Consider the following 19,619-nt stretch of genomic DNA (forward strand, 5'->3'; position numbering starts at 1 on the left):
ATCCTGGTGTTTTCTGACCGAGAAGCTAAGAGAGTCCTCGGTGCTAATTATACTTGCCCTTGTTGGGGAACACCAGACGCTCTGAGCAGTCTGCGGCTCTTGTTATAGGGTCGTCAGGTTAACTGTGAGGCACTGTCCGGGAAGACCCTTAACAATGATTTTCTTGCAGTGATCTTTCTGTTGCCACTGTGGTCTTGGGGCCAGGCTGCTGGATCAGGCCGTGCCTGTCCAACAGTCATGTGTACCTGTCACCAGGTGGGCAGTGTGACCGTCCTTGTGCTCTCTCAATCAGGTGATGACGGAATCTCACAGTGCCAATGCTTGGATCATGGGAGGTGGTCCAGCAACTCGCCGACAACTTTGGTATGTGTGGATTTTTCAGTACTATTGATGGCCCCGGGCACTCAAAGCTGCGTCCCACTGAGAGCCAAGAATGGAGATGAACTTACTATGGTCAGTGGTAGGAAGTTATTGGAGAAAATTCTGAGGGACAGGATTAATGATCACGTGAAAAGGCAGGGGTTAACGAAAGCTGGTCAGACAAGCGACCCGCTGGAGGAACTGTGGGAGGAAAGGAATCGTCGACATTTCGGGTTGAAACCTTGTGTCAGGACATTCCATGGATGCTGTTCTACTGGCTGAGTTCCTCCAGCAGATGGTTTGTTGCTGCAGCTTCCAGTGTCTGCAGTCTCTTGTGTCCTCAAGCTTGGCCAGCGTGGCTTTACTAGGGGAGGTCATCGAGTCATAGACCGATACAGGCCCTTTGGCCCAAAGAGTCCATGCCGACCACGGTGCCCACCCAGCTAGTCCCAATTTCCTGCGTTCGGCCCATATCCCTCCAAGCCCTGCCCCTCCACCGACCTATCCAAGTGTTTCTTAACTGTACTGTTGTAGCTGCCTCACCCACTTCCTCCGGCAGCTCGTTCCATGTATTCACCACACTCTATGTGGGGGAAAAAGTTGCCCCTCGGGTCCCTTTTAAATCTTTCCCCTCTCACCCGAAGTCTCTGCCCCCCCCCAGTTTTGGACTCCCCTCCTCTGGGGCAAAGACTGTTACCGCCCACCCTATCTCTGCCTCTCATAATTTTAAACTTTTCTCTAAGTTCACCCCTCATTCTCCTACGTTCCAAGGAATAAAGACCCAGCCGGGCCAACCTCTCCCCTGTATCTCAGGCCCTCCGGTCCCGGCAACATCCTCGTAAATCTTTTCTGAACTCTTTCTAGTTTAACCACATCATTCCTATAACAGGGTGACCAAAACTGTGCACAGTGCTCCGAGTGTGGCCTCACCAACAACTCGCGTTGCCAGTCACTTCAACTCCCCCCTCCCACACTGTCACTGATACATCAGTCCTCGGCCCCCCTCCACTGCCGGGAGAAGTCAAAGCACAGACTGGAGGAACAGCACCTCATTTTCCGTCTTGGGACCTTACAGCCTAACGGCATGACATTGAATTCTCCCGCTTTAGGTAATCCCCACGCCCCACAACACCCCCCCCCCCCACTGTGCTTCTTCCCTTTCCTAGCCTTTCTTTCATCTCTCCTTACCTGTGACCCATCTCCCGGCGGATCTGCTCTCCCCTCCTCCCCCACACCTGCCTATCACCATCTCTTACCTGCATCTACCTATCACCACCCTGTGCCCACCCTCTGCTCTCCACCTATCACTGCTCTGTTTCTCGCCCCTATATATTGGGTTTCCCCCTTCTCCCACCTTCAGTCCTGAAGAAGGGTCCTGACCCGAAATGTTGACCACCTGCTTTTCTCCACGGATGCTGCCTGGCCCGCTGAGTTCCTCCAGCGTCAGTGTTTTTTTCATTATGTCCCAGCCCCTATACTCAATGCCCTGACTGATGAAGGCCAGCGTGCTCGATGTCTCTTTCACCACCCTGTCTACCTGTGACCCGCTTCCAATGAACTATACACTTGTACTGGTCAGTCAGTCTGTTCCATTACACTTCCTAGAGCCCTACCATTCATAGTGTAAGTCCTTCGCTGGTTTGCTTGACCCCTGCGGCACACCACTAGTCACTGGCCTCCATTCCAAGAAACAACCTTCAACCGCCCCCCTTTATTTCCTACCTCTGAGCCAATTTTTGAATCCACCCAACTAGCTCTCCCTGGATGACCTAACCTTCCAGACCAGCCTACCATGCGGGACCTTGTTGAAGGCCTTGCTGAAGTCCCAACAGACAACATCCACTGTCCTGCCCTCGTGTACCGTTTTGGTTACCTCTTCAAAAAAAAAACTCTAAAAGGTTTGTCAAGCATGACTTTCCACGCACAAAGCCATGCTGACTCCTCCTAATAAGACTCTGTCTATCCAATTGCTGTAGATCCTGTTCCTCAGACTTCCCTCAACCTCCCCACCACTGACGTCAGGCAGACTGGCCTGTAGTTCCCTGTAGACCGGTCCTGTCTGAACAATTTGATTGGATTTTTCAAAAAGGAACAAAATGCATTTAGAGCAGTGTAGTTCATGTGGCTTATGTGGACTTCAGTAAGACCTTTGACAGGGTCCCAATGGAAGGAGACCCAAGAGACTGCAGATGCTGGAATCTGGAGCAAAAAACAAACTACTGGAAGAACTCGGTGGACCAGGCAGTGCCTGTGCAGGCAGCGGGATGGCCGTGTTTCAGGTGAAAGCAGGGTCTCGCTCGGAAACGTCAACCATACCTTCGCCTCCACAGATGCTGCTTGATCCGCTGAGTTCCTCCAGCAGCTTGTTGTGTCCCATTTGGAAGACTGGTCCAAACCCATGGAATCCAAAGCAATTTGCAAATTGGATCAAAAATTGGCTTGGTAATGCAAGGCAGGGTATTGGTGGAAGATTACGACTGTGATCGGAAGCCTGTGACCGGTGGTGTACCAGAGGGATCGGTGCTGGGACCCTAACTGTACTGATGTTCCCCTGTAGGAAAGACAGTCGTAGGCCACAGCACGATATGGATCAGTTGGTAAAATGGGTGGGCCAATGGCAGATGGAGCGTAATCCCGATCAGTGCCGACATAGACAATGAATGGTGGGGCCCTGGGAGGAATGAGGAACGGGGAACTTGGTGTACAAGTCCAAGCATCCCTGAAAGTGGCAACACAGGTAGATGAGGTGGTGAAATAAGGCATACTTGGTACTTGCATTCATTAGCCAGGACATAGAATACAAGCATAGGGAGGTACAACTTTGTAAAACTTTGGTTAGGCCTCAGATGGAGTGCCAAGTGTGGTTTTGGTCGCCACACTATAAAAAAAAGACGTGATTGTAGAAGAGATTCACCAAGGCGCTTAGGCTGTGAGGAAAGGCTGGGCAGTCTGGATTTGGTTTCCTGAGAGCGTTGGAGACTGGGGGTTGGACCTCATAGACTATAGAAAGTTATGAGGGGCATAGGGTAGATAGTAGGAATCTTTTCTCCACAGCAGGGGTATCAAAAACATAGGTAAAGGATAAGAGGTTTGGAGAGGATCGTTGGGCTCTGGAACACACTCCCTGCATGGAAGGGACTCTCGCGACACCTGAATTATCCAAGCGAGCCCTTGAATTGTCATGACGTACAAGGCTCTGGATCAAGTGCTGACAAATGGGGTTGGTTGAAATGGGTGCTCGATGGTCAGCAGGGACATGATGGGCCAAAGGGCCTGCGTCTATGCTGTTTGACTCTGACTCTGTGACCATGGTCAGCGTGTGCTGGAAGGACCACTGGAAAGAACTCGTCAACTATGATCCTGTCTCCATCACGGTCGCCTCTCGATGCCATCCCACCGCAGAGTATCTGGTCCGGCCTCACTGCCACCTCTGGGCAGTGTCGCCATGAAGTCTTGTGCTCGACGTCCTGATGGGACCAGGTGCTGGCTGTGAGGAGGCCCAGCTCCAAGCGATTTGTCAGGAGGACTCTGGAGTTGGCCTTCACTTATCCCTCCCTGCCAGCTGAATTTCTCCAGAGGTCTGCAACTTTCTCAGCCTGGTTGCCCAGGGGCCTCTGTGCGTCTTCCCCTGGGTTGCAGGCCAGGGACCTGCAGTACAAGTCCACCTTGGCTTTGTGCGGCGTCGAGCAGTGGGGAGTGTGAGCCGGATATTTATGAGGTGGTCACCGCTCCACCGATGACAACAGACTAACTCTGCCATGATGCCCTACGAGAGGAAGGTGTGCCTCAGCCTCCTCCTGCCTGTTGTGGCCCGCTCAGGTGCCGATATCATGTCGGGCACCTGAGTCCCCAGACCACGAAGGCAGACAGCGATCAGATCTGTCGTTGTTGCTTCTCTCCATGGGGCTCCAGATGTTTCTATATTTCCTTGTGACATTGAAGGAGGCCATTCAGCCCACGAGTCTATGCTGGCTCCCAGAGCATCTCTATCAGTCTCATTCCCCCTTTTATTTCCTGTAACGTGTTCTCTCTCACCGTTGCCTGTCACCTCTCCCTAATTTCCCCTTGTGAATCTCGGTGGTTAATTCAATTGCCGACACCAGAGAAAACTGGAGACCCTCAGTTCCCCCCTGTCCCCAACCTTCCTTCCTTTGGTATTCCCTCAGTTCCCAAACTCCCAACTTCCTTGATCCAGCTCCTCTTGAACCCTGCCCTTTGGCCCTCTCCTCTCCTGCTCCAGGCACCTCTTTCTCCCACCCACCTCCCATGCTCTGACCTCCCAAACCCCCTCACTCTCCAGTGCTGAGGAAATCTTTAGGGGCAAGTGTTACTGAGTGGTGGGTTAGGACCAGGAGCAGGCTTACACTTGGCTGCTCTGTAATTAAACTTCTGCCAAATCTCTCTGAAATGTGATCACTACCACGATGGGTGTTTTCTTCGTGCTCCCCGGCTTCATTTCGTGAAACTATGTCCAGTATTTACCCTCCCCCTACATAAAACAAACTGCCGGAAACGCTCAGAAGGTCAGGCAGCAGCTTCATGTTTCAGTGCTTCCCCACCTAGGGCACTTGCATGTCAGAAATCTGGGGTTAATGGTGTATCAAGGCCTGTGTCACGATGAACCTGGGGTTAAAGGTGCATCAGGGTCAGTGTCACTGTGAACCTGGGGTTAAAGGTGCATCAGGGTCAGTGTCACGGTGAACCTGGGGTTAAAGGTGTATCAGGGTCAGTGTCACGGTGAACCTGGGGTTAAAGGTGTATCAGGGTCAGTGTCACGGTGAACCTGGGGTTAATGGTGTGTCAGGGCCCGTATCACGGTGAATCTGGGGTTAATGGCGTGTCAGTGTCCGTGTCACGGTGAATCTGGGGTTAATGGCGTGTCAGGGTCCGTGTCACGGTGAAGCTGGGGTTAATGGTGTATCAGGGCCAGTGTCACGGTGAACCTGGGGTTAATAGCGTGTCAGGGTCAGTGTCACGGTGAACCTGGGGTTAATGGCGTATCAGGGTCAGTGTCACGGTGAACCTGGGGTCAATGATGTATCAGGGCCCGCATCACGGTGAAGCTGGGGTCAATGGCATATCGGGGTCAATGGCATATCAGGGCCAGTGTCACGGTGAACCTGGGGTTAATGGCGTGTCAGGGCCCGCGTCACGGTGAACCTGGGGTTAATGGCGTGTCAGGGCCCGCGTCACGGTGAACCTGGGGTTAATGGCGTGTCAGGGTCAGTGTCACGGTCAACCTGGGGTTAATGGCGTGTCAGGGTCAGTGTCACGGTCAACCTGGGGTTCATGGTGTGTCAGGGCCCACGTCACGGTGAACCTGGGGTTAATGGTGTATCAGGGTCAGTGTCACGGTGAACCTGGGGTTAATGGTGTATCAGGGTCAGTGTCACGGTGAACCTGGGGTTAATGGCGTCAGCTTACTGAGAATTTTGTTTCCCTGGAAGCGTTGTGAAGGAACCGGTTGGGGAGAGGGCAGTGATGTGGTGTGTGGGTTGAGGGTCGCGGTGCATGGATGTGTTCTGACTGGAGAGCACTCTGCAGGCCCCTCCTCTCCCCACCGCTGTTCATCTCACCGCCTGCTGTCTCCACGCCCTCTCTAGGTCGCAGTTACACCACCGACTTATTGTGCAGCCCTTTAAGATGTGTTAAAACTGGTGTTTACTCAATTACCCCGTGGTCTTGTGCGGGCACGAGGAGATTGCTGATGCTGTCTTCGAGCACGTCATCCCGCGTACAGTGCGTGGTTCCCTTGTGTTCTCTGCATCCCACCCCAGGTGTCTGTTTCAGCAAATCGTAGCCACGTTGTGTGTCGTCTCTGAAGTATGTCATCTTATAGTTGGCTTAGTTATCTGAGGAAGGTTGTGGTTGGACGATGCAGAGGATATCCTGATGGAAGCTCAGCCCAGGGTCGGTTAGGTAAGGAGAATTGGATTCGTTCCTCGCAGCAGGAAGTTGGCTGTAGTTGTTGGAGGTCAATCACTTGTGCATGAGTCCTTCTGCATGGCGTCCTCAGCCCAGCCATCTGCTGCTGCATCAAAGATCATCCTTCCATCACGAGGTCAGAAGTGAGGATGTTCACTGAAGGTCGCACAAGGTTCCCTTCCATTCCGAACCCCTCAGCGAGGAATCAGCCCACGCTGCCTCCAGAAAGGCGCAGACCAGTGGCAAGTAAGGTTTGTGCCACATGTGGCAAGCAATGACCACCTCCAAGGGAGGGTCTAACCAATGACTCCCACGTTCACTGGCATTACCATCTCCTGTACCCCATCGTCGATGCCCTAGGAGTCACTGATGAAAAACACGACGACGCTGGAGGAACTCAGCGGGCCAGGCAGCATCCGTGGGGGAAGAGCAGGTGGTCGACGTTTCGGGTCAGGACCCTTCTTCAGGATTGAAGATAGGGAAAGGGGGAAGCCCGATATATAGGAGGGGAAAGCAGAGCAGTGATAGGTGGGCAGCAGAGGGGAGGTGGGGTGGGCACAGGGTGGTGATAGGTAGATTCAGGTAAGAGATGGTGATAGGCAGGTGGGGGGGAGGAGGGGAGAGCAGATCCACCGGGAGATGGGTCAAAGGCTAGGAAAGGGAAGAAGAGAAGCACGGTGGGGGGGGGGGGGGGGGGGTGTGGGGAAGGGTGGGGGGGGGGATTACCTAAAGTGGGAGAATTCAACGTTCATGTCGTCAGGCTGCAAGGTTCCCAGACGGAAAATGAGGAGCTGTTCCTCCAGTCTGCGCTTGGAATTCTCCCGGCAGTGGAGGAGGCCGAGGACTGACATATCAGTGATAGTGCGGGAGGGGGAGTTGAAGTGACCAGCAACAGGGAGATGTAGGTCGCGGTTACGGACGGAGCGCAGGTGTTCTGCGAAACGGTCACCTCGTCTGCGTTTGGTCTCACCGATATAGAGGCCACACTTGGAGCACCGAATGCAGTAGGTGATATTAAGGGAGGCTTTTCTCCACGGATGCTGCCTGGCCTGCCGGGTTCCTCCAGCATCGTCGTGTTTTTCATCTGGATTCCAGCATCTGCGGTCCTTTGTTTCTCCTCGGTGTCACTGTTGACCAGAAGTTCAGCCAGACCAGTTCCACGAAGACCATGTCTGCGAGAGCAGGTCGCAGGCTGGGGATCCTGCAGTGAGTGACTCGCCTCCAGACACCGCGGAGCCTTTCCACTGCAGACGAGGCTCAACCAGGGTTGCCTGGAGGAGTGCAGCCCCAACAGTTCTCTGGAAGCTTGGCGCTACCTTGGATAACGTATCCCACATGACTGACATCATGTCAACCACTCTAAACGTTCATCCCTCCGCCACCAGTATGTACCCTCTATAAAATGCACTGGAGTTACTCGTGTGAGTGTGTGTGTGGTGGGGCATGGTTTGGGATCGATCAGCAGCTGGGGGGGGGGGGGGGGTTTCCCCAGTGTAGGAGAGGGTATGAGGTGCAGAGGGCCACGCCTGTCTTTCCTAGCTACTGTGAAACGTGAAGGTGAAATTCTGGCCCGCCCCCGGCTCTTCACACGTGGGCTGTGCCCCCAGAGAGAGAGTGGAATTGCCCCCACAGTCTGACATCTCGGCACGCTGGGCAAAATCCACGTCCCTGAAGCCCAAACCACCTTGTTCAGCTGCTCCACAGTGCCGATGACGGCGAGGCCACAGTGGGGAGGAGGCTGATGCCCGGCGAGTTGATTTGCCCTCCCCACTGCCCGCCACGTGGTGCAGCTGAAGTCGGAGTCTGTGGAGGGACCGTTAAACATCTGTTCTTTGTGTGTAGGACTCTTATTCATGGAGATAAGACGGGAGGTTTCACCATTTTTTGGGCAGATGATGGACTGGACACGGGCCCCATTCTGCTGCAGAGGCAATGTGATGTGGACCCAAACGATACCGTGGATTCACTGTACAACCGCTTCCTGTACCCGGAGGGAATAACCGCAATGGTAAGGAACGCTATCATGTGAACACCTCCGCACAGAAACCTACTGCCCTGTCCTGCTGTGAACACCTCCCCACAGAAACCTACTGCCCTGTCCTGCTGTGAACACCTCCCCACAGAAACCTACTGCCCTGTCCTGCTGTGAACACCTCCCCACAGAAACCTACTGCCCTGTCCTACTGTAAACACTTCCCCACAGAAACCTACTGCCCTGTCCTGCTGTGAACACTCCCTCCCCCCACAGAAACCTACTGCCCTGTCCTGCTGTGAACACCTCCCCACAGAAACCTACTGCCCTGTCCTGCTGTAAACACTTCCCCTACAGAAACGTACCAAGCTTAAACAGGAAGTAATCTGCTTTGAGGGTTATTGAGTTGAATGAGTTAGCAATTACTTGCACGTTGAACCTAGCAGTAAACTGAGATGCCCAACAGTTTCTGAATGAGGTCAACTTCCCACGAATGCACCAGCTAAACTTTGCCACTGTCCATGAAATGCAGCGACACAGGAGCAGTTCCTACTGAGCAAGGCCGTGGGCTGAGGCGGCACAAACAAGTTGTTAAACGTAGCCCGTGTTAATGCTGTGAGTGTGCCCTGTGTTGGAGACCTTTGGGTCCCGTGCCAGTGTATTATGTGGGGAGAGTGAGGCGCATCTTCAGGCAGTGGCTGGTGTTCCTCTGTGTTTCAGATTCCTTTCACAGATGCACGGAGAGAATTTAGAAGGTGTCTGTTGGGGCAGTGAGTGAAAGCATCCAAAGTGGCGTCCATGATCCATGGAATGGGGCAAGGTCAGCTCGTTGTGTTAAAGGTTTCCTTGTTGGGGCCAGTCAACCAGAAAGGAAACTTCCCAGTTCTCGGAAGGTGCCAGCCTCCGATGCCTGGGATGGGGCAGGTGGGAGGGGATGCTTGTGTCCGGCCGGGGATTCGGGTTGTTGCAGAATGAAATAACTCCTGTGTGATTTCTCACAGTCGCACATCTGGTCGGCTTTACCAATCATACACCCTCCCCACCCCCGATGTCAGTGTGGAGCCCCTACCCAACCAGGCACTGACCCCCGTGCTCCCTCCCTCCCCGGTCTTCACTCCCACCCCCCCCCCCACCCCACCCCTTCCATACACGGAGAACTTACATCATGTTGAATGTTGGAGAGGACAGAATTTGGTGTGATGTTGCTGTTAGCTGGAGATGAGCAGGGTCTCTTGCCTGTCAGGTTGGTCCAGCACCCACTGTAATTTAACCCTGACTTGTTTGTGGCTTCCTCGCGGACAGTCTGACAGTGCAGAGTGGCCGATGACAGAGTCCGCCTTGTCTTGTATAGGTGGAAGCGGTACAGCTGATTGCCGACGAGAAGGCACCCCGTGTCGCTCAGCCCGAAGACGGAGCGACGTACGAAGGGATCCAGAGGAAAGAGAATTCCAAGGTAGTGTTCCCGGCTGCTGGCAGTGCGTATCCGTTCCCTCCGGAACAGCTACAGTTTCGATGTTGGATCTGTTTAGTCATCCCACAATGGACCCAAGTGGCCCTTTGATTCAGATAGTCTGCCCCATACAATATAGACATTCCTCGCTCTATTGTACCCAGGGCCGTGTGATCTGGGTGAGGTGAAAATTCCACACGGATCAGAGAAGAGTTCAAAAGGTCTGTGTTCTGGGCCGCTCACACAATTAAGGCAAGTTCAGCAGTTTCCAGTCTGCAGTTAGCTTTCAGTGAAGATGTTTGGGTGTTCGATTCCCTTTAAATGAATATGAAATAATGCAAAGTCTTCTGTGATTTTCTTTTGTCTCAATTAAAATAGTGGAATATACTTTTAATTAATGCATGTTACCGCTCTCTGGTAAATGAAGTGTCTGGCTGGGAATAATGACAGGACATACTTTAGCCTGACGAAGGGTCTTTGAACTGAGAGATGAGCTCTGTTTCTCTACCCACTGATGTGATCTGACCTGAGTATTTCCAGCATTTTCTGTTTTTGTGTATTTTAAAGATTCAGATGAGACCAGAAGCAGAATGGAGAGACGGGAGACGGTAGATGCCGGAGTCCGGAGCAACGCACAAAAAGCTGGAGGAATTCGGCCGGTCAGGCAGCATCTGTGGAGGGGGATGGACAGTCGCCGCTCAGATGGAGGGTCTCAACCTGAAACATTGACTGTCCGTACCCCGCCACAGATGCTGCCTGACCCGCTGAGTTCCTCCAGTTTGTTTACTGCTGTCTGTACCCAGGGATCAGGCAAACTGTCCTGAGTATTATGTTCATGTTTTAAAAAAAAACCTTTTGGGCTGTTCAGGTGAACAGATTTGATGCTATTCACTGTCAATGGTGAGGGAGCTCTGCATGTGTGGCCATCTCCCACATTTGCTGCGTCTCAGTTCAGGAACCGTGAGCCCTTAGATTTGACCCCTCTCCGATTGCTCCCAGTTTCTCATGGGACATGTCATTCCCTGTTCAGAGTCTCGGAATGGGAGGTAAATGGAACAGCACTTTGAACCTGTTCCTCTCCTTGCCACACAGCGAATGTCTAACACTCAGCATCGCCGTGACTCTGTTTCCCCTATTGATGCTTTTTACCATGAATGACTCTTGTGTTAATCAATATTATTGCTGTGTGGCGTAGGTCATGGTTATGAAAGTATGGGTTTACCAGGCCGCAGTGGGAAGTGTGGCTATGTCATTGCTGGCAATCGAGAGTATGTAACCAAGTCTCAGTGTGGCTGGTGTTAGAGTTTCTTCTAGCACGGTAGCATGTTCTTCTAATGTGCGCTCCTCCAGTGTGGCGTTCTCGGTAAAAACAGGAGAAATATTTATTGAGCCCATCTGAGGCTCCACACAAAGATGTCTACTTTGGTCTTTGAGGGACCCTGTTCTCTCCCTAATCACTTTTTTTTCCCTCGGTGTACTTTAAATCTCTTTGGTTTCTCCTTAATCTTCTCATGCCCCTTTTTGCCCTCCTGATTTCCTTCTTAAGTACGCTCCTGCAACCCCGATACTCCTCCAGGTATTGATCCCAGCTGCCTGTACAGACCCACGCTTCCTTCTTTTTCCTGATCAGAGCCTCAATATCCCTCGTCATCCAGGGTTCCCTACCCCTGCCAGCCTTGCCCTTCACTCTAACAGGAACAGGCAGACCTTGAACTCTCGATATCTCACTTTTAAAAGCCTCCCACTTGCCAGACGTTCCTTTGCCACAAACAACCTGCTCCGATCAACTTCTGCAAGTTCCTGTCCAATACTGTCAAAATTCACCTTGCCCCAATTTAGAACTGAAACTTGTGGCCCAGATCTGTCCCTTTCCATAACTAATTTAAAACTAACAGAACTATGGTCACTGGTCCCAACGTGCTCCCCCACTGACACCTCACTCACTTGTCCTGCCCCATTTCCCTAGAGTAGGTCGAGCTTTGCCCTCTCCCTGGTAGGGCCTTCTATATACTGCCTGAGGAAACTTTCCTAAACACACTTAACAAATGCCACCCCTTAGCACTATGGCAGTCCCAATCTACATTAGGAAAGTTAAAATCCTCTGCTATGACAACCCTATTATTCTTGCAACTTTCTGCAGTCTCCCTGCATATTTGTTCCTCTAATTCCCGTGGACTATTAGGGGGCCTGCAGTACAATCCCAACAAGGTGATCGTCCCCTTCCTATTTCTCAGCTCCACCCAAAAAGCCTCACCGGACGATCCCTCAGTAACTTCATCTCGGACTACAGCCGTGATGTTCTCCTTAATCAGAAACGCAGCTCCCCCTCCTCTCTTTCCTCCACCTCTATCCCACCTATAGCACCTGTACCCTGGAACGTTTAGCTGCCAGTCCTGTCCCTCCCTTGCCATGTTTCTGTAACAGCCCATGCAGCTATCCATGCCCTGAGTTCATCCACCTTACCTGTCAGGCCTCTTGCATTGAAATAAACGCAGGTTAATCCAACAGTCTTTCCTCGCTCCCTGTCATGCTGCGGGCTGTCTGTCTACTGACCTTACTGCCATTGAATTCTGTCTCAATTTTCAGCCTCGCTTCTGCTTAGGATCCACCCTCCTGCCAACCTAGTTCAAACCCTCTCTCTAGTCTATCTCGTGTTGGGTCCACAAGCTTGTGTAAGTATGATCATAACCAGAGGGTACACAACAGAGCCTGTCTTTGTGAAAAGCAGTGTCAAATAAAGCTGCATCATTGCCCCAACGCTTCTCTCAGTCCCTCTCCACAAAGATGCATCTCGCATCCGACAGCTGTCCAGTGGAAGTGCAGCTAATGGGAAACTGTTCAACCTACGATGAGTGCACTCCGGAACTGAGGTCACTCCGGAACTGAGGTCACTCGGACCTCGGTCGCTGAGCTGCAGTGCGTTCACAATAAGTTTGCATTTACAGACACCGAGGCCGAGCTTCGAGACCTCAACTCGTCCACTGAGGCACAGGCAAGGATGGACCTTCCACGTGTCCAAGGCCCTCGAGCGTCCTGCCCCCTGCACCGCTGCCCTCCGACAAAGAGTTTGCAGCCAGACCTGGAAACGGTGGACTGCTCGTTCCTCAGAAGCCACCACTTGACGACGGCAGACTGAGGGTGAAGCCCACCACTGCCTTCAATGTGCCAGCATAACCTTGGGGCCAAATGAGGAAAAAGGCTTTTGTTGGTGAAGACTTCAGGACCTGGCACAAAACCCATGGTCTACTGGGCAGCAGTGACCCCTTGGCTCCTCTCTGCTTCTGACAACATACAGCAGGCACCAGAAAGGTACCAGCAGTGCTGTCAGCGCAACATCCCACAAATTCACTGGAAAAATAACGGAACTAACGTTACCGTTGACATCCCCGGTATGGAGGTTCAGTTGGCTATGTGAGGCAGGCTATATATTGTATGCTTGATAACAGATCTCCAAGGCGCACACTCTCTCTGTTCTGAGCTCCATCCTGGGAAGAAGTTACCAGCTGGGTAGAGGGAAAGATTGGAGGCTGTGCTTCATACCTCCTTGAAGAAATGCTTTCATTAACTTCCGGGAATCCCTGGCTCGCGACTGCTGGAAGTGGAGGAGGAGCATCCACAAGGGCACTCAGAATCTCGGGCCATTCATGGGGAGCACACCAGGCCCTGTATAAACGGTAGAAGGAGCACAGCGCGCCACCTCACAAACTACCTGCCAGGCAACTCCCACCCCATCTGTGGCAAAGTCTACAATGCAGGCACCGGCGGAAGCACATCCTCCTCGATCCCAAGGGACCGCCTACGAAGGAGTAGTTGTATCAGGCCGTCGGGACAAAAAACCAATGGGAGCAGGTTCTCCAGCGGGCAAGTATCCAGGGACTGTGGGACACATTGCTTCACCGAGAGTGAACCAAAACAACACCTGAGGTTGAAGGCACCCAGCAGGTGCCGTGGCGGTGTGGAGAAGTGCTTAGAGTGGAAGGGATGTGCCTGGGTGTTAAACATAGGCAGAGGACAGTTCGGGGTGCCCCGTTGATGTGTGGCAAACGTTGGGGGGAAGGAGCTGAGAGCTGCTGACTGTTAGTTGATGCTCATCCATTTAACAGCATCAGGTGTTAATTTTAAATATCTGATGTAACATTGCATTTAGCCATTTGGATCCAGACCTGGCAGTGTTGGAGGTCTCTCCCCAGTCCATTAAAGGATATGGAGCCAGTGATTATGGATTAAGGTGAGAAGTGGAGGTGTTCACGAGCGATTGAACAACAGCCAATGACAGAGCCCAGACTTGCAGACGATAAGTCTGAGACAACAACTGGGTGCTGTCTGAGACAACAACTGGGTGCTGTCTGATAAGCGGCATCGTCACTTTCCCCACCATCGGTGTCCCAGGGATCACCGTTGATCAGAAACTCAACTGCACCACTGTGTTAAAAGCAAAGTTGATGCTTCGGGTCATTGACCCCCTCATTAGACGTTTCAAACACTGCTGGCTTTGTGTCTCAGTTCCAGCGGTTTCAGGTTTTTGCTTCATTAACATAAATATTGTGGCTTCTGGTACTCTGCGGTGAGCAATTTGTCTCCTGACCTCTCAAGGCACAAGTCAGGATTACGATGGAACACTCCCCACTTGCGGGAATGAGTGCAGTTCCAACGAATTGTAGCTCGCCACCCTCCAGGACGAAGCAGCTCCCCCTCCACTGCCTGAAGTTCCCTCCCTCCACCACAGTGTGTACAGTGGCTGCAGTGTGTACCACCTGCACAGTGCACTGCCGTTACTTGCCAAGGCTACTCCGCCAGCACCACTTAGTCGGACAAGAGCAGCGTGTGCATTGGAAATGCCACCGGCTGCAGGTTGCCCTCCGGGTCGTATGCTGTCACTGGGTCTAGATCCTGGGAGGGGCATCGCCTCAAGGACTGCATTGGTTCAAGTTGGCAGCTTACCGCCACCACCTCAACGGCAAACGGGGAGAGTCAGTTAATGCTGCTTTTGCCAGCAATGCTGAGATCCCAAAAAAATAAATGAAGCTTTTCTTTTTAAAAAAAAGAGGGTGTATTGCAAAGACCTGAGTGTGCAGTCCAACCCCCTGGTGTCCTGGCTGATATCTGTCAGAAGTAGCAGCCGGCCCTTCAAACCTGCCCCGTCACTGGATTAGGTCGTGGCTGATTGCCCACCTCAGCACCATTTTCCTGTGTTATCCCCATATCCATATCCAGAGATCAGTGTCTATCTTGAATGAATTCAATTCCACAGTCCTCCAGGGTGGAGAATTCTAAATATTCGCCACCCTCCAAGTAAAGAAATTTCTCCACATCTCGGCCTTAAATGGCCTCCTCCTCCTCCTCCTGGGTCTTGACCCCTGGTTCTAGACTCGGTGGAAACTCCAGCCTGTCGAGCCCCTCCCTGTATGAATGAGATCACTCGTTCTCCTAAATTCTGTGGAATGCAGGTGTAGTCTCCTCACTCGTACGGCAACCTGCCATTCCTGGAACCTGTCCAGTGAACCTTCACTGCGCTCCCTCCATGCCAAGTGCATCATTTCATTGGGCAAATGGACCATACACAATACTGCAGGTATGGTCTCCCACAGGTTCTGTATAATTGCACTGAGACATCCCTAGTCACTTGCTACACCTGCACGTTGGCTGTCAGTAGTTCCTGTCCAAGGACTCTGAATATCAGTATTTCCCAATTTCTTGCTTTGCTGTCTTGTACACAGTTGGCTGCTAATTGGTTTGGAATACCCAAGGTGGTGGAAGGGCTGTAGAAGTGCAAACTGCTCATTCTGTAGGGTGCAAGAATTTGGAACAATTTTTGTACCAAATCTCCCATGGCGCGTTGTATTGAGAAAATATTTTTCTTGTCTAATTAACGTTAGTTTTATAGTTGGTTTTGCAGGCCGTCAAAGTTTTGATGTGTGTGAATTAAAGCCGGTGTGGTTTGTTGAATCATTTTGGGTTTATGCAAACACCAAGGTTTTGGACTTGAGTTTCCATCAGATAAAGTTTGTGAAATGGAACCTGTTCCTTCAGACTTTGCTACCAGTCCTGGAACAACTGAGTTGGGTCACTGCCCTGGGTTCATGGCAAGATGTTTTGAGATTAACTAATTACAAAATATTTCTTGATAGCTTATTAATATTGGCACGGACTATGTGACTGAGGGTAGCAGGTGGCACTGAATATCATCTTCCCACTCTGCCTTCTAATGCTGTGCTTAAATTACAGCCAGTTCTCACTTCTACTTTAAATGTCACTTCAGCATATTCCAAACCAGAGACCGCCGGCCGCTCAACACCGACCGCTGTCAGTACCACCTCCAGGAAGTGAAATGAGGAGACGAGGCCCATTGTGTGTCTCCTTTCACTGACTAATTTAATTAAAAGTGTTAATGATGCTGGTGCAAATGCTATAACTTTAACAGAAATGTTCTTTTTGGTATTATGCACAATTAAAGTGTCCTTAAAAGCAGTGTTTAACTACAGATTGCAAGGAATGATTTCTGCGTTGCAAGCCGGGCCCACTTCTCACAAAGATTCCTGCTAAGCTGCATGCCTTGGCGGTAAAACGTCAGCTTTCTGTTGCTGAGCCCAAGTCGATCCTTTCCATTGCGAGTTCACCACACCGCTGACCAGGTTTATCTTCGGCGTGCTAACTTGGCCACCTCCCTCACGTTTGCTTTTGGAGGTGATGCTGCTCGACAGTGGCAAATGCAGTAAAATTGTTCTTCTGACACGCTCCCATTCCCCTGCAGCTGAGTGGTTGCCCGGCAACAACTTGGTGAGCCACTGGAGTGTCACCAGGTTAAACCTGGCACCGAGTAACCTGAGGTGGTAGGAGAGACAGCCCAAAGGATGTGTTAACGGAGGTGACCGACATGGGGAGAGTTCAGGAGGGAATTCCAGACTTTAAGAGCCGGATAATGTAGGAATAGTGGGGAGGAGGGGGACAGGGATGTTATCATTGATATAACAAAACTTGAATCGTTTGAAGCACCAGTGTCCCCACCTCATCAGGAGCAATGAACCACACAATAATGTTGTTGTGCCGAGGTGTCGGTGAGAAGCCTGTCTGTGTTTTGTTGCGTGATATTTAACTGCGCTCAAGAACTTGGTCCAATCTGTTGTTCTTCAGATTTGCTGGGACCAGTCAGCAGAGTCCATCCACAACTGGATCCGTGGCCACGATAAAGTACCTGGAGCTTGGACAGTCATCGATGGGCAGGTACCTCACACAAACCTCTGTGTAGCATGGCAAGCCAGCATGGGTCCTACTGCTTGTCAAATAATGTACGTTCAAAGTAATTGTGGGCTAATATAACTGCAGGTTGGGCTAGGATATAATGCGTCCAGAAGTTGGGCACCTCCCCTTAGTGGTTGAGTGAGTGCTCTCTGGCACAGGCTATTTGTGTTTTCATGTCTTTGCTAACGTTAAGCCATTTCTCCTCTTTGCTGGATGTGATGTAACATTGATCTGGGGCCTAATTTTTGATGATGTGTAATTCCACCATCTTGGGCCTCCTGTTTGAGATGGATCACTGAACCAAGGGCTCATTAATCAGCATTGGTGAACCAAAGTCTTGCACAAAATCCTTGCAGGGAAACTCTGGTTACTGCACTCCAACATCCAAGCATGAGCTGTCAGGTGCTTTGAATCCCCTCCTCTCCCACCAGGAAATGTCTCTGGACTTCCTTGGAACAGAGAAGGATTTGGCCCATTGTGACCTTGTCGATCGAAGTAAGGGCTCTTTTTGCACTTCCCACTACCCATCTCAGAACTTAAACCTTTTGATTCATGGCGTATTCAGTTATCCAAGTACTTGTTAAATCAGTCAGGGCATGGAGTATAGGAGCGAGGGCATTATGTTGCAGTTGTGTAAGTCGTTGGTGAGGCCACACTTGGAGCACTGTCTACAGTTCTGGTTGCCAAGTTATAGGAAAGTCATGGTTAAACTGGAAAGAATGCGGAAAAGATCTACAAGGATGTTGCCAGGACTCTAGTTACAGGGAGAGGTCGGCCAGGCTGGGTCTTTATTCCTTGGAATGTAGGAGAATGAGGGGCGACCTTATAGAGGTTTATAAAATCATGAGGGGCAGAGATAAGGTGGACGGTCACAGCCTTTTCCCCAAGGCTGGGGAGTCCAAAACTAGGGGGCGGAGATTTAGGGTGAGAGGGGAAAGATTTAAAAGGGACCCAAGGAGCAACTTTTTCACACACAGGGTGGTGGGTGTATGGAACGAGCTGCCAGAGGAAGTGGGTGAGGCAGATACAATAGTATCATTTTAGAAACATTTGGGTAGGTACATGAAGGGGCAGGACTGAGAGGGATTTGGGCCAAACACAGGAAATCGGGACTAGCTGGATGGGCACCGTGGTCGGCATGGGCTGGTTGGGCCAAAGGGCCTGTATCTGTGCTGTGTTGCTCTGTGACTCTGTAAGGGGTTCAGGCGGAGAATGCAGACACCCAGAAGTCTTGGGGTTGGGGGAAAAAGAACATTCCTTCATCTCCCTTCTGATCCTATCAAATAAATTAAGTCTGTGGCCGCTGGTTATTGAGCCTTCTGCTCTAATAATTTTCTACATTGTGATTAAATTTCTTCTCTGCATTAAAAACGACGACCCTAACCGATCAATCTTTCCTCACGGCCAAACTCTTCCACAGAGAGACGAGACTGCAGATGCTGGAATCTGGAGCAACAAACCATCCGCTGGAGGAACGTCGACAGTTCCTTTCCTCCCACAGATGCTGCTCGACCCGCTGAGTACTTCTAGCAGATGGTTTGGTGCTCCAGCTTCCATTGCTGTTGGAATCCAAGTGTCCTGCGCCATGTTCTATTGCCGCCCTTGCGTTGACCAGGACTGCGTGGGGTGATCTCCCTCTGACCCTGTTGCCGCTGTTTGACACTGCCCCTCAAATCTATCCCTCAGCCGGTGGAGGCTAGTAGCCCGTGTACAGTCAGCTGTCGATACCTTAAGTGATCTGTGGACGTGCTCTCCGTCTCCCTCTGTCCCCCTACACTTTTCAGCATCCTGCCATTTATTGTGTACTCCCATGCCTTTACTCTCCGCTCTCCCAGCAGGCCTTTACTCTGTACCCTTAGAGTCATACAGCACAGAAACAGGCCCTTCGGCCCAACTAGTATGTGCCGACCAAGATGTTTATCCGAGCTGGTCCCATTTGCCGGCAATTGGCCCATATCCCTCTAAACCTTCCCTACCCAGGTACCTGTCCGAATGTCTTTTAAACGTTATAACTGTACCCGTCTCTACCACTTCCTCTGGCAGCTCGTTCCATGTACCCACCATTCTCTGCATGGAAAAACTTGCCCCCCCCCCCCCCACCCCCAGGTCCCCTTTAAATCTTTCCCCTCTCACCTTGAACTTATACCCTCTAGTTTTGGACTCACCTACCCTGGGAAAAAGACCGCAACCATCCGCCTTCTCTATGCCCCACATGATTTTATAAGGTCACCCCTTGGCCTCCTGCACTCCAGGGGAAAAAATTGTCCCAGCCTATCTCCTAGTATCTCAAGCCCTCCAGTCCCGGTGAGTCCTTGTGAATCATTTCTGCACCCTCTCTAGCTTAATGAAGTCCTTAATGACCAGAACCGCGCACAATACTCCAAGTGTGATCTCACCAACGTCTCGTACAGCTGTAACGTGACGTCCCAACTCCTGTACTTGATATCCTGACCAATGAAGGCCAGCGTGCCAAACGCCTTCTTCACCCCTCTGTCTACCTGTGTCGCCACTTTCAGGGAGCCATGTACCTGTACCCCGACGTCTCTCTGTTCTACAACACTCCCCAGGACCCTGTCATTCACTGTGCAAGTCCCAGCCTGGTTTAACTTACCAAAATGCATCACGTTGCACTTGTCAGGGTTAAATTCTGTCTGTGAATCCACGGCCCACTTT

General features: G+C 51.4%; 1 protein-coding gene across 2 annotated transcripts in view; it reads left to right on the forward strand.

Annotated features, from left to right (window-relative positions):
- LOC127580251 (mitochondrial 10-formyltetrahydrofolate dehydrogenase) overlaps nucleotides 1–19,619 on the forward strand; it is a 77,651-nt gene that overhangs the window by 19,596 nt on the left and 38,436 nt on the right. Inside the window, exons 4-6 of one of the 2 annotated variants that reach the window (XM_052033406.1) lie at nucleotides 8,128–8,293; nucleotides 9,609–9,710; nucleotides 16,839–16,928. In XM_052033406.1, the coding sequence (XP_051889366.1) occupies nucleotides 8,128–8,293; nucleotides 9,609–9,710; nucleotides 16,839–16,928 (358 nt within the window). The remainder of the gene's footprint in view (nucleotides 1–8,127; nucleotides 8,294–9,608; nucleotides 9,711–16,838; nucleotides 16,929–19,619) is intronic. The other variant, XM_052033405.1, reaches the window with a different exon arrangement.

The sequence above is a fragment of the Pristis pectinata genome, chromosome 19, assembly GCF_009764475.1.
Source record: "Pristis pectinata isolate sPriPec2 chromosome 19, sPriPec2.1.pri, whole genome shotgun sequence".
NCBI lineage: Eukaryota > Metazoa > Chordata > Chondrichthyes > Rhinopristiformes > Pristidae > Pristis > Pristis pectinata.